The sequence below is a fragment of the Nicotiana tabacum genome, chromosome 17 (assembly GCF_000715075.1).
Source record: "Nicotiana tabacum cultivar K326 chromosome 17, ASM71507v2, whole genome shotgun sequence".
In the NCBI taxonomy this organism is placed as follows: domain Eukaryota; kingdom Viridiplantae; phylum Streptophyta; class Magnoliopsida; order Solanales; family Solanaceae; genus Nicotiana; species Nicotiana tabacum.
Window position 1 is genome coordinate 1189846 of NC_134096.1, and position 12185 is coordinate 1202030.

The 12185-nt window shown below is 33.6% G+C and overlaps 2 protein-coding genes across 4 annotated transcripts; one reads left to right on the forward strand and one right to left on the reverse strand.

Annotated features, from left to right (window-relative positions):
• The first annotated feature begins 583 nt into the window (after positions 1-583).
• LOC142171366 (peptidyl-prolyl cis-trans isomerase FKBP43-like) lies at positions 584-5839 on the forward strand. 3 transcript variants are annotated; one of them, XM_075233735.1, is made up of 11 exons: positions 585-731; positions 1044-1117; positions 1211-1461; positions 1795-1937; positions 3063-3216; positions 3822-4046; positions 4582-4858; positions 4945-5032; positions 5191-5232; positions 5325-5373; positions 5453-5839. In XM_075233735.1, the coding sequence occupies exons 1-11, from the start codon at positions 719-721 to the stop codon at positions 5532-5534; spliced, it is 1398 nt and encodes a 465-aa protein (XP_075089836.1). In that variant the 5' UTR covers positions 585-718; the 3' UTR covers positions 5535-5839. The 3 variants fall into 3 exon arrangements, with proteins under 3 accessions (XP_075089835.1, XP_075089836.1, XP_075089837.1); XM_075233734.1 differs by having other exon boundaries at positions 584-731; positions 5325-5795; XM_075233736.1 differs by lacking the exon at positions 5325-5373 and having other exon boundaries at positions 5453-5794.
• Positions 5840-8258: 2419 nt separating this feature from the next.
• Positions 8259-9960, reverse strand: LOC142171367 (peroxidase 40-like). The gene is made up of 4 exons (XM_075233737.1): positions 9655-9960; positions 9375-9566; positions 9119-9284; positions 8259-9039 (listed from the first exon to the last, which is right to left on the reverse strand). Exons 1-4 carry the CDS (start codon positions 9913-9915, stop codon positions 8633-8635), a joined length of 1026 nt encoding a protein of 341 aa, XP_075089838.1. The 5' UTR covers positions 9916-9960; the 3' UTR covers positions 8259-8632.
• Between the last annotated feature and the right edge of the window lie 2225 nt (positions 9961-12185).

The following is a 12185-nucleotide window of genomic DNA, read 5'->3' on the forward strand; positions in this document are numbered from 1 at the left end:
ACAAAAGGCACGCAATGTCTGGTTTCATAATTGTTTTCATTATATTCATAAAGGATAAGAGAAAAAAGGTGAAAAGAAAAGAGTCAAATAGGTGCGTCATTTGGATTCTCTCCATTTCTTAGAAAACTTATTTTTTTCCTATTATTTTTGGGGTTAATTTTACGAATGGTTCCTTCACTTATTGTCTATTACACTAAAGTTAAAAATTAATAACAGAAAATAACACAATAATAATTATATATCACATAAAATAAAAAACGTCAAATGCTAAATTAAGTCTTGAAAGCACAAGTAATCTGTCATTTAAGCAACTCATTTTATATAATATCCACATGACTTCAGTTAAAAAAAATTATTTTCTAAATCACTCAAAAAATAAAATTCAAAAAACACATGTTATATCATACTATTATATAAGATTATTAAGTTGGTAAAAAAATAAAATCTTTGTTATTTTCAAGTGATACTACGTGAATATGAAGTAGCTTAATCTCTGTTGCAATCTAAATAAACAACATTTTGGCAACAAATCAGAAAAAAGAAAAAGAAAAAAGCGCGGGAAAGAAAACCACTGACGATGAAGAGTAGTATACATAAACCCCAAAACCCTTTAAAAAATGGAGAATAGGAAACGTCGCACTTCACCTTCCTGTAGAAAACAACTGATTCACGCTCTGCTCTGCTCTGCATCTTTGCGCAAAGTTTCTCAATACCAAATATGGCATTTTGGGGTTTGATTCTGAACCCATTTTCCCCTTTTATTTTTCCCATTTTGTGCTTTGTCTATTTTCCTCCCATTTGTTTGATCAAAGAGAACTATATGGAAAATTTCTTTTTATGTAAATGCATTCAGTTCATAATGGTAATGTTTGACCATGTGTTGTCAAATTATGTGATTTGTTCTTTTATTTTTGTATTTGGCACATAATTATGTGAAAAAAATGATTGGCTCAAACTTAATTTCTCTGTATGTAGCACTAGCAGAAAGGTCCAATTTTTATGATCAATTTGATTCCAAGAGTTTGTGTCTTCTCCTTCCTCAGGGGCTTTTATAGAACCAGGGAAACCTTACACACTACGGTTGCATAATAATAAAAGGCGTGTTCGGATTTCACAGGTTTATTTAATTTATCAAATGAGTTATCTCCTTTACTGGGTAAATGTTAAATTTAAAAAAATGTAATGGAATGAATTTAGATGGTGATTGCAGGCAACACTGGGGGAGCGTAGTGGATTGTGGAAATCAAGATCTATAGTTCGATGTGCCATTGGCAGTCAACCTCCAATTTCGATCTGCTCATTGTGCAAGGAATTTCATTGCTGTCAGTTGGATCTTGAGTTCGAGGAGTTTGATGATGTTGTTTTCTCAGTTGTCGGTCCACGTGGCATCCACCTTGCCGGTTATTACCTCCCTTCCAACGGAACCAGCTGTAAAAGTACTGGAACTGATGAACTTGGAGTGTATCCTTCATTCTTGAGTGTAGTTTTCGGTTGTATACTTTGGCAGCATTAGCATAGCATAAGAAAATTCACTACTCTTTTTACTTCTCTAAGATGAACTAAACCTGTACCAGCACTAAAACAGTATACATACTATTGGATTAGGAGATACAACTGGTCGATTTGAAAAAAAACTCCCCTCTCTCTCTCCCTCTTTGTGTCGAACTTGCAGAAATTCACAACACTATCTGAAGAGAAAATTCAGAATTTATTTTGCTTTTACTTTTGTTAAAGTTTATTTTGATGCTTAATCATATTCTGTCACTTTTCCTTTACTATTTCATTTTGGTCAAGTGACTTGTATGGAGAAGATATTAGCAATGCAGTATGTGAGAAAAATACAGAGTTGACAGCTAGCAAACCAGCGTTGCTGGAAATCCAAACCGTTGCTGTTGATAATAGGCGCCAATGGATCAACAGCTTCGATGATGATGCAGGTGCGCGGCATGCTGCCATATCATATTTGCTGTCTGTTTTATAAGTTATGCGCAGCATGCATGACCTGTTTGGTCTGGAATTACTAGTTGGCCTTTATTGGAAATTAATAGTTGTGTAAATTTGTAAATCTTACAAGTTGGCTGGGAAGGCTAAAAATGATGTTGTAGCCTTTAGATGGCAGAAAGTGGATATAGTCTTTACAAGACATATGTCTTTGTAGTCTCCATGTGAAAGAGCTGATCACATATCTACTATAGGAACCTGTAGTAGAGTGATGATCCAGTATATTATTTTAATAATAGTAGTCTCATCACATATTTACTATAGGAACCTTATAGGGAAGGCTGATCCAATATAGCTAATATGATGAACTCATCTTTCTTCAGTATAATATGTGTGCGGATTATATTCGATGAACAAATCAACTAGTCTTCTGGCTTAAATAATTGTACAAGAACTATGCATCAATCCCAAGCTAGTAAACTTGACCTTATAAAAGAAAAGCCCAAACTAGTTATCTATGAAAATTCTTATGAACAAGGTTACATAATTTATACCTCCAGAACCCAGGGGCGGAGCTACAGTAGTGGGTGCGGGTTCGGGTGAACCCAGTGACTTTTTCCGGAATCCTGTATTTGTATTGAAATATTTACTAAATCTATTTAAGTATACACTGCCGAACCCAGTAACAAAAGAGGTCTTGGATCAACGGTAAGGGCTGTGGGTTCACTGGGAAAGATTGGGGTTCGATTTCCGTTGAAGGCAGTGTTTTATTTTAAAATTTAGAACCGACACACTTCAAATCCTAGCTCCGCCTCTGTCCATAACAGTATACTACTTAAGATATAAATGCTATTTTATTTACACAGTGAGAGACGAAGTAATGCTATGAAGTTTGAAAGGTTAATATTACATCATATCCTCAGCAAACTGGGTATGTTGTTGTTGTATCCTCAGCAAACTCACTTTAAGTTTCATCTTCTTGGGGTTTGATGCATAAGTATAAAATTTCAGATCTAAAATTCATGAAGCCTGACATACCGTTTTTCAATTTCCTCTGCTTCGATCATATAGGTCTAGCTTCATTAGGAGTCCTAAATTTTCAAAAGATGATTTTTTCTTAGGCAAAATAGGGCTTTTGCTTCCGGTTGAGGGGAGAGGTACAAGCTTTAATAATACAGCAACTGATTGCGGACTCAAAGAAGACACACCAATGGCTATGAATAACGGCAGCTGTCCACCAACTATAATTCGATGTCAGAAATCAATCACTGGAAAGTAAGCTTTTTTATCTTTTCCTTTCAAGTTTTTCCTTTTTGACAGTAGTATATGATTTGCTCATATCCTCATCCCTGCAATTGTTAACTTTGCTTCAAGGAAGTGCATTTCTGATCCTGAGCAAGATGTACAAGGATCAAATAGAATTTAGTTTACGTCTAGAAAATGTACTCCCGGAGTAAGATATACTAGGATCAAGTATAATTTAGAACTCTATTAAGGTAGTCTTGTTTGACTCCCTCTAATTTGAGGACGAGTTATCCATAAATTGAAATGTAAATGGGAGAAGAAATGACCGGAATATCTGGTTCACATAATAAAAGAGCAAAAAAAAATTTTAAGAGAAAAAGGAAGCTAAAAACCTGATCAACCCATTTGAGTTATTTTCATTCACTAAGTTGCATTTAGTCCTTTATTTGCAAGAAGGTGCCAGTGATGCTTTAAGAATGGGAAAAAATGCTGTCAGCAGATTGGCTATTCGGATTAGCATCTTATCTCCTTTGGTTCACTGTTAAACCTTTATGGATGACTTCTGCTAGTTTTTACATTTAGGTTCTTGTCTAACTAACTGGTTTCGCTTGATGACTTGCGCTTTGAATATGCAGAGATTCAAACAAAAGTCCCCAACCAGTAACTGAAATGTGCCATTCTCAGGAGAGAAAGAAAGAAAAGAAAAGGAAGATTGAAAACCAAGAAAACCGTTGTGACTCAAATATTTCGTCATTCAGTTGGAGATGGAAAATCGAAGCTCACTTGCAACTCTTAAGGAGATCAATTAGAGTGCCATGTCATCAGATACTTACATTATCAGATGGAATGACGTTGCCAAGGTTTGCTTTGCACAATAATCTTTGTGTTACACTACTCCTTTTGTCCTAATTTAAAATACTTGTATACATTGTAGCTATTATAGAATTTGATAATGTTATAGCCTGGCTGCTAAAAATGGCTGCTTTATGTAGGCCTGATGACATGGTTGCTATAAGCTTTATTGGTGTCTGTTGTAGAGTTGGACTAAACAAATAAATAAACGAGTTCTATCTTTAGATTAGATGGTTTACTCAATTTATTTTTGTTTTCAGTCTCATAACTACTTGTTAGTAAAATATCTTGTATGCATCAATAAAATAAAATACTGTGTATCTGGTGCTGAGAAAAGAATTATGCCTATGTGTGAAGCAACAAACTGCAGACCTAAAATACATAAGTGAATATGTTTCATTTTTCATAGTTGAAAATTTAAATTAGGCTATAAATATTTGAAAAATATTTTGAGTATTTAAGTTTATTGTACGATTGTACTTTTGTTGTTAAAAGACTCTTCTGAGGAATGCTTAAGGTCTGACTTGCACTTTGAATATGCAGAGCTCCAAACAAAAGTCCCGAACCAGTAACTGAAATGTGCCATTCTCAGGATAGAACGAAAGAAAAGAAAAGGAAGATTGAAAACCAAGAAAATCGTTGTGACTCAAATATATCATCATCTCAATTGGAGATGGAAAATCAAAGCTCACTTGCAACTCCTAAGGAGATCACTGAGAATGCCACATCACCACAGGTACTTACATTATCAGATGGAGTGACTTTTGAGGTGCTGGTGAAGGGAAAACAAGATGGAAAAGCAGCTTCCATAGGAAAGCAGGTGACTGACTCTATTGATAATTTAGATAGAGGTGGTGCAAACACAATGCTAGTAATAACTACTGAGTTATCCTTTCTTTTGTCCAGGTCAAAATTTATTTCATTGCCAAATTAAGAGGTACAGGATGCGTCGTTGGCTCTAACATTGGTGAAGCTCCCCATAAATTCCGTTTAGGTCTCTCTCTCTCTGTCTCTCGCACACACACACTGATCTTTTAGTTGGTTGGACAAACGGATGAGGAGTATATATAGTTTAGGTGGAACTTTTCAGTTCTTCCTGTGATTTTCAAGAGAGTTCTCTTCACTTCATATTTATTTGCTGTCTTTGATCAGGTGACAAGAACATGGTAAAGGGATTGAACATTGGCATTGAAGGTAATCATTTTTATGAACTGAAACTGTATCCTTTATATCTTAAGCGTTCTATTATACTGTCTCTTATGCGTGCCTAAGCTTAAGCTGTACAGGTATGCATGTTGGTGAAAAGAGAAGATTCATTGTTCCACCATCTTTGGGGTATATACAAATTATTGCATCTTTTAAACTTGTTCGGTGTGATAAAAAGTTTCTACGTTCATGCCTTTTGTTGATGCAGCTTTGGGAAAAACGGTAGGCCTCCTGTACCGCCAAACTCATGGATCCAGTATGAAATTGAATTGGTTGATATAAGTGAATAAAAGAGATAATATACAGTTACTCCATTCAGAATCCATTCAACAAAAGCAATGTTGCCAACCCTCTTGCTGAGGTAGTTATGTGAAGAGTTGTCTTACTATGTTTTTCCTCCCTGAAAACTGCATTTTAGACTGTAAGCAAAACAGTTCTCATCTCATGTGATGATATTAGCTGAAGGTTTTGTTTTTTGCTTCCGGGAAATGTTTATACCTGATTGCTAAGTTTGCATAGTGGCCTGGATGAACTTTGCCGCGACATCAATCGTGATGTATCAGTTTTCTTTGTTTAATTTTATTTAACATGTCGTGTGAAACAACTTTTGTTTTGGACAGTCATAGGATATTTACTGTGTGCACATATCACCAACTAATGCAAATTAACAATTAAAAAAAGCATAATATATCGGACCCCCTAACCTACATACCTAAACTAGTTATGGTCTTAATTACCCCTTCAATTTATTGCCACATGGATACTTTTTGTCCACATGCCATGTTTGATAATAAAAAAATATATTATTATCTTTCTAAACTCATTAATCTTTTAAAAAAATCTTTTCTAGCCAAATTTGTCAAAAAACAAACATGTTTAGAACTTCAGTATATATTAGGCCTTTTTTGTTGGTAAACATAATGGAGCTTCACTTAAGTTTTTTTCCAACTTTAGAGATATAAGTTTCATTTAATGATTGTGATGTATAAGTCGCATTCATTGCCTGCAATTTCTAAGTCGATTAACTAAATGCGATTTATAAGTCACATTCAGCGCTTGCGATTTATAAGTTGCGTTTGCCGATTGCAACTCACTCGCACATGCAGATTGCAATTTATGTCGCTTAAGTCGCATATGTGGATTGCGATTGTATCCGTGGAATTTTATAAGTGACGACATACCTAATAATAGTCAGGTAATATACTACTCAGTAGAATCTTTCTTGAGTAAAACCAAAATTCCTCCTCTTTTAACATTTTTCAGTAGAGTTATTCAGAATTCCGGAAACAAAATCAAGAAGAAATGCAAAACTTGATACCAAATTAAGAGCACAGAAAATACCAAAAGAAATTAGAAAAAAATAGACTTCATCGTTTTTAACAAAGGAAAATACAAATCCATCACCCGAAGAAACAAATTCAGCAAAAATCCCACGTTAATATTTTTTCCAACTTTAGAGATATAAGTTTATAAGTCTCAATTAATGATTGTAATTTATAAGTCGCATTCGCTGTTTGCGATTTATAAGTCGTCATTCACTAAATGCGATTTATAAGTCGCATTCAATGATTGCGATTATAAGTTGTGTTTGCTGATCGTGACTCACTCGCACATGCAGATTGCAATTTATGTCGCATATACGGGGTGCATTTTAAGTCACATATGTGGATGCGGATTGCGATTGCATCCGTGGAATTTTATAAGTGTCGACATACCTAATAATAGTCAGATGATGTATTACTCCGTCACTTGAGTAAAACTAAAATTCCTCCTCTTTTAACATTCTTGAGTAGGGGCGTACAAATAAAACCTATAAACCGCACCAAACCGATAATTCGAGTTAAATCGGAAAAAAAAAAACGATTGTGGGTTGGTTTGATTTGATTTGGTGTTGGCAAAAAAAAGCCGACCATAATTAGTTTGGTTTGGTTTTAACTAAAAAAAGTCAAACCGAAACCAAACTAACCCGACATTACATTTGTACAATTTTTTAAAATATTTTATACATATAAATATTTATTGTAATATAAATTATAAATATTTCTTAAACTTGTTCACAATTTTATCTTTAAACGTATTATTTAAAGTTTAGACTTAACATTCTTGAATGGTCCAATAAATTTTACCCATAAAAGTAGTAAGTCAAATAAAGTTCAAATCAATATTAATCCTAATAAAGAAAATTCAACTCAACCCTTAGAATGACAATAGTGTTGGATATCCATTTTTTAGTTTTTCATTAGTTTATAATGAAAAGTGCATAACCTAACTTATTTTTTTCTTTAGTGCTTAGTTGTGTAATTAATTAGTACTTATTAGATGTACTTATTTTAACATTACCTATATAGTATTTTTAGATTATCTTAATTTTTATTATGGCATGTTAATTAGTAATATTTTATTTATGCGATTTTATTATCTTTGTTATTGAATATTATTTAGTACAATGCTATGACTAATCTCATATTATTGTGTTATTTTTTGGAAGAATACATTACATAGTTGTATTCTACTAGGACTAAAAAAATAATTGGAGTACAAGTTACATATTTTGCGCTATGAAGAGTTTACCGGAAAAAAAAACCCGAAAACCGAAAAAATCGATAGAACCCGAGATTGAAAAACCTGACTTTATTGGTTTGGTATGGTTTATAGATTTAAAAACCCGACACTATTGGTTTGGTTATTGAAAAATTCAAACCAACCCGACATATGTACACCCATATTCTTGACTAGAGTTATTCAGAATCCCAAAAATAAAATCAAGAATAAATGCCAAACCCGACACCAAATTAAGAGCACAGAAAATATCAGGAAAAAAAAAAACTTCATCGTTTTTAACCAAGGAAAATACAAATCTCTCGCCCGAAGGAAACAAATTCCACAAAATTCCGAAGTTAATATTTTTTTTTTCCAACTTTGGAGATACAAGTTTTTAAGTCTCATTTATGATTGTGATTTGGAAGTCGTATTCACTGCTTGCGATGTATAAGTCATCATTCACTGAGTTCGCATTCACCGATTGCGACTTTCAGCTACAAGTTATAAATCATATTGCTCACCATTTTTTGTTCAGTATCAGCTGAGCTTAGCCTACAAAGTAAAAAAGAATGATGCATCGAGGAAATTCGGATTTTGTGAAGGTTGGACGTTGCCCTCTCTGTTATGCTCGTGGTTTCTCCTTTGATTAAAATAAATAAATAAAAGAATGCTGTGAATGGGCTGTGAAGATTGCTTTCCTCTTTGGGCTATGTTAAATCATTGCATTGAGAAAATATCCGACTCCTATCTTGGAGGATGAGCCGGTATGGCTTTGTACAATAAACTGATGTATGGAGCCATCCACGAAGTACGCAGAAATTTTTATAGTAATGATTTTCATGGAGTTTTAAGAATTAAATTGATTAACAACCCTACAGTTAACACGGATTTCACCGGTTGTTCCAGTTGGTGGTGCCAAGCTTCCCATTTTGAGCATGGAGTTTTTAAAATCCTCAAAAAAAGCAGATGGATCATCCACATAAGTTTGCACTATTTCTCTAGTATTGTCATCCCCAGTTGCTAAGACCTGGTCTGAAACAAGCAACCCTTTTCCCAATAGAAGGTTAACGTAGTACTGATTGTCGAACGTTGATGGTGTCATGTCATCAAGATTTGCTAGTGTTGTGTTTGTATCAGAAACTGAGCACAGTTGTTGCAGTGACTGCAAGAAATCCAAGTTCATGTCTGAATTGCTACCCCCATTTAGCCTGGAACTAAATGTTGAACATCTAGCCCTTCCAATTGTATGTGCACCTTCAGTATAATAAACATTAATTAGTCTTATATATGTTAAATCAATATAATATCATCTAGCCCTTCAAATTAAGTTTACCAGAGAGAGTGACCATATCTTGAAGAGAAAAACCAAGGTTTTGAAAGTTGGAAACAAGGGTGGCAACATTAGAGTTTGGTCCAGGAATGTTGTTATTTGCTGCTTTTCTGCTAGCTGTTAAACTATCCTTTCTTCCCATTTGCACTTCCCATCCCCAACCTCCTGACTGCAATAATTATATTGGAGTTGCATGCATTAATTATTGAAAAAGTTCTGAATTACTTATTTGCTAGTAGTATAAGGAATAATATAATACCAGAACAACAGAATCTCTAGCAGCAATAGCAAGAATATCAGCACAAGATACAGTCTGGGGACAAGCCAGTTCTAAATCAGCTTTGATGGAATCAATCACTTCAAAACCCCTCAATGAGTTCAAGTTTGGGGCAGCTGTTATCTCTCCAGTAAAATTAGGGGTATCGTCCAGCAATACTGATGCATCACATCCCTGAAATGCTTTTACATATGGAGTATTATTTAACATAAAATATACTACTGTATTCAAATAAAAAGGAAAAAAGAAAAAGTGGACTTGCATTAACGAAGCAGTCGTGGAAATGAAGACGAAGCAAAGAAGCAGCCATTCTGGGGTCTTGAGACACTGTTCTTTCCACCCATGAATATATGATAGGTTCAGCTTCTGGGCAGCTTTTTTGGTACAAACCAAAACTTAACACGATGGTTGCATCATTAATGCATGTTTCCTTGAACTTGTTGGGAACACTATTTCCACTAGCAAATGTTACTGAAAAACTCAGTACCATTATGCAGAAAGAAGCTAAGTAGAAGGAAGCCATTTTATTCCTTCTATTTTATGGCAAGTTATGGTTGTTAAGTTAATAAGATGATAGTGAAAGTTGAGGCCTTAAATAGAGAAATTGCTCACTGCTAGTCAGAGGGAAAAAGAGAGAGCAGTTGAGAAGAAGACATAGACTTAAGTGTAATGAGTCAAAAAGAAAAATGAACATTACATGAAATCTGAGGTCCCATGGTTTATAACAACCCACCTAATACCAACCGATTTACGTGAGGTATGCAAAATCCTTGTTTGGTCTAGTCTATCTTTTGCAGATCCAATTTTGCAGTCTGAAAATTTGCAGAATCGAAGGTTTTATCACAAAAGAACAGCAAAAAATAGACTCATAGGGCCCTAATGCATAGGGAAATTAATATCCACCCTTAAAACTAACACAGTCGATTTCCTTGACGCAATATTGGTTCCTTTGCTCCAGAGAAAATCTCCGTACAAGTTTGAAGACATTGAACATTTGACGACTAGAGAAAATAATTTATTGTGACATAAGCTTATCATTTGGTGATGCATTTAGCTAAAATTGTTTTACATATTTAGTTGGAAATTTCTTTTAATTTGTTAATTAATCTTTTGCAACAATCATGTGCAATTTTATATGATTTAATTAGTTTGAAGGTTCTTTAATCTTTTTGTAACAATCTATACTATGTTAATATTAGAGTGTACGTATAAGAATGACTTGCTCGTATTATGTTATTAATATTTTAAACATATTGAATTGATATTTTATTAGTTAACTTTCCCCAAATGTGGTCCCAATATATACGCAAAAGTAAAGTTAATACATATGTCGTAATTGATCCAAATCACTGTAAACAGTATGAATTTTAAACCATTCAAAGTAAAACCCAAATCTTGACATTATTGTTTTCCTACTTAGCTACAATTTTTGCAAAATATTTCTGCAGTTTAATCGATAAAAATTTCTCTAGCTCCCTGAATTCATGAAAAGCATTATTATCACCAATTCATAGGTGAAGGATTTTGACAAGATGGATATCCATACAGTTAGACCGAGTAGCACCAAAATTAGTCAACATCTTTAAAATATTTCTTGTCCAAATTTAAGATAAGAAGTATGCCTATTTATCAAAATGTAAAACAAAATATTTATAAGACAACAATTGCATCAAAATTCTTTTATTAATTGAAATGCCAGGTTTGAGAAAACAAAGAAACGAAAAGACAAAATATGAAAACTGTGAAAATATGGAAAAAAAAATTAACCATGTGATAATTAAATGTACGTAAGGAAACTCTCATGCTGTGCCGATTGCACAATCAAATAGAAAATTACTCAAGGAAAAAGAAATTGGAAAAAATGTGTCAAAGAAAAACGATCATGTTAGAAAGAAAGTAATGTCGCCCATCTCATTTGTATCGGCGCAATTCCAAGCAGATTTCTATCCAATTATCTATTAAAACATCACGTCAATTCTTTTTTCCTGAAAAAAAAAACATCTTATAACATGTTGAAACAAAATTTCAGCTCTTTACTTTCATATAAGGGATCAAACTCGTAAACATCCGTTGATAAGTAAGAAGCAAGAAGGTAATTGACAACCAAAAAAAAAAGAAGAACATCCACGAAGAAATACCTCATCTGTGCTCTCTAAACCAAATTCAAATAGATAGTAAAAGAGGAGATGTATATGTAAGGAGTCGACAAAACATGGAGCAATGGGGAGTGCAAGAGACAACAGTTTCTTCATAAGATGATTAATAAATTCATAGTTGTCTTCTCATTTGCTTTCAGATTTTGATTGATTGAAATTGTAAAAATCCACTATACATAAAACAGTCAATAACCATACTAATTGAAGATATATATACTAGTTGGGATTGGCCCGTGCCCAACACTTTGGATTATAGTATATTTCATTTTGACAGATAGTTAAAAATTAAGCTAAAACCATTCTTTTTAAGGACAAAATGGTCACTCAAAATTTAAAAGATATTTTTGTAAATTAACTTTGAAGGTAGTATCTTTCTACTTTTAGTATAATATGATATGATATTTTTTTTAAAAGTGGTTACTGGCTTGAAGAGCTCGACAATGAGTCTTACATGTCCAACGGACTCAGGATTACAATTGTTTAGGAATTTTCTATTTTCTCGCACTACAATATTTTAGACCTTTAACCACCCTTGAAAAGTGTGGCCTAAACTATCAAAAAGTATAGCATTTAATCAAAGACCACACTTTTCAACTTTAGGCAACGTTTTTCAGGGGTGGCCTAAACGAGCATAATA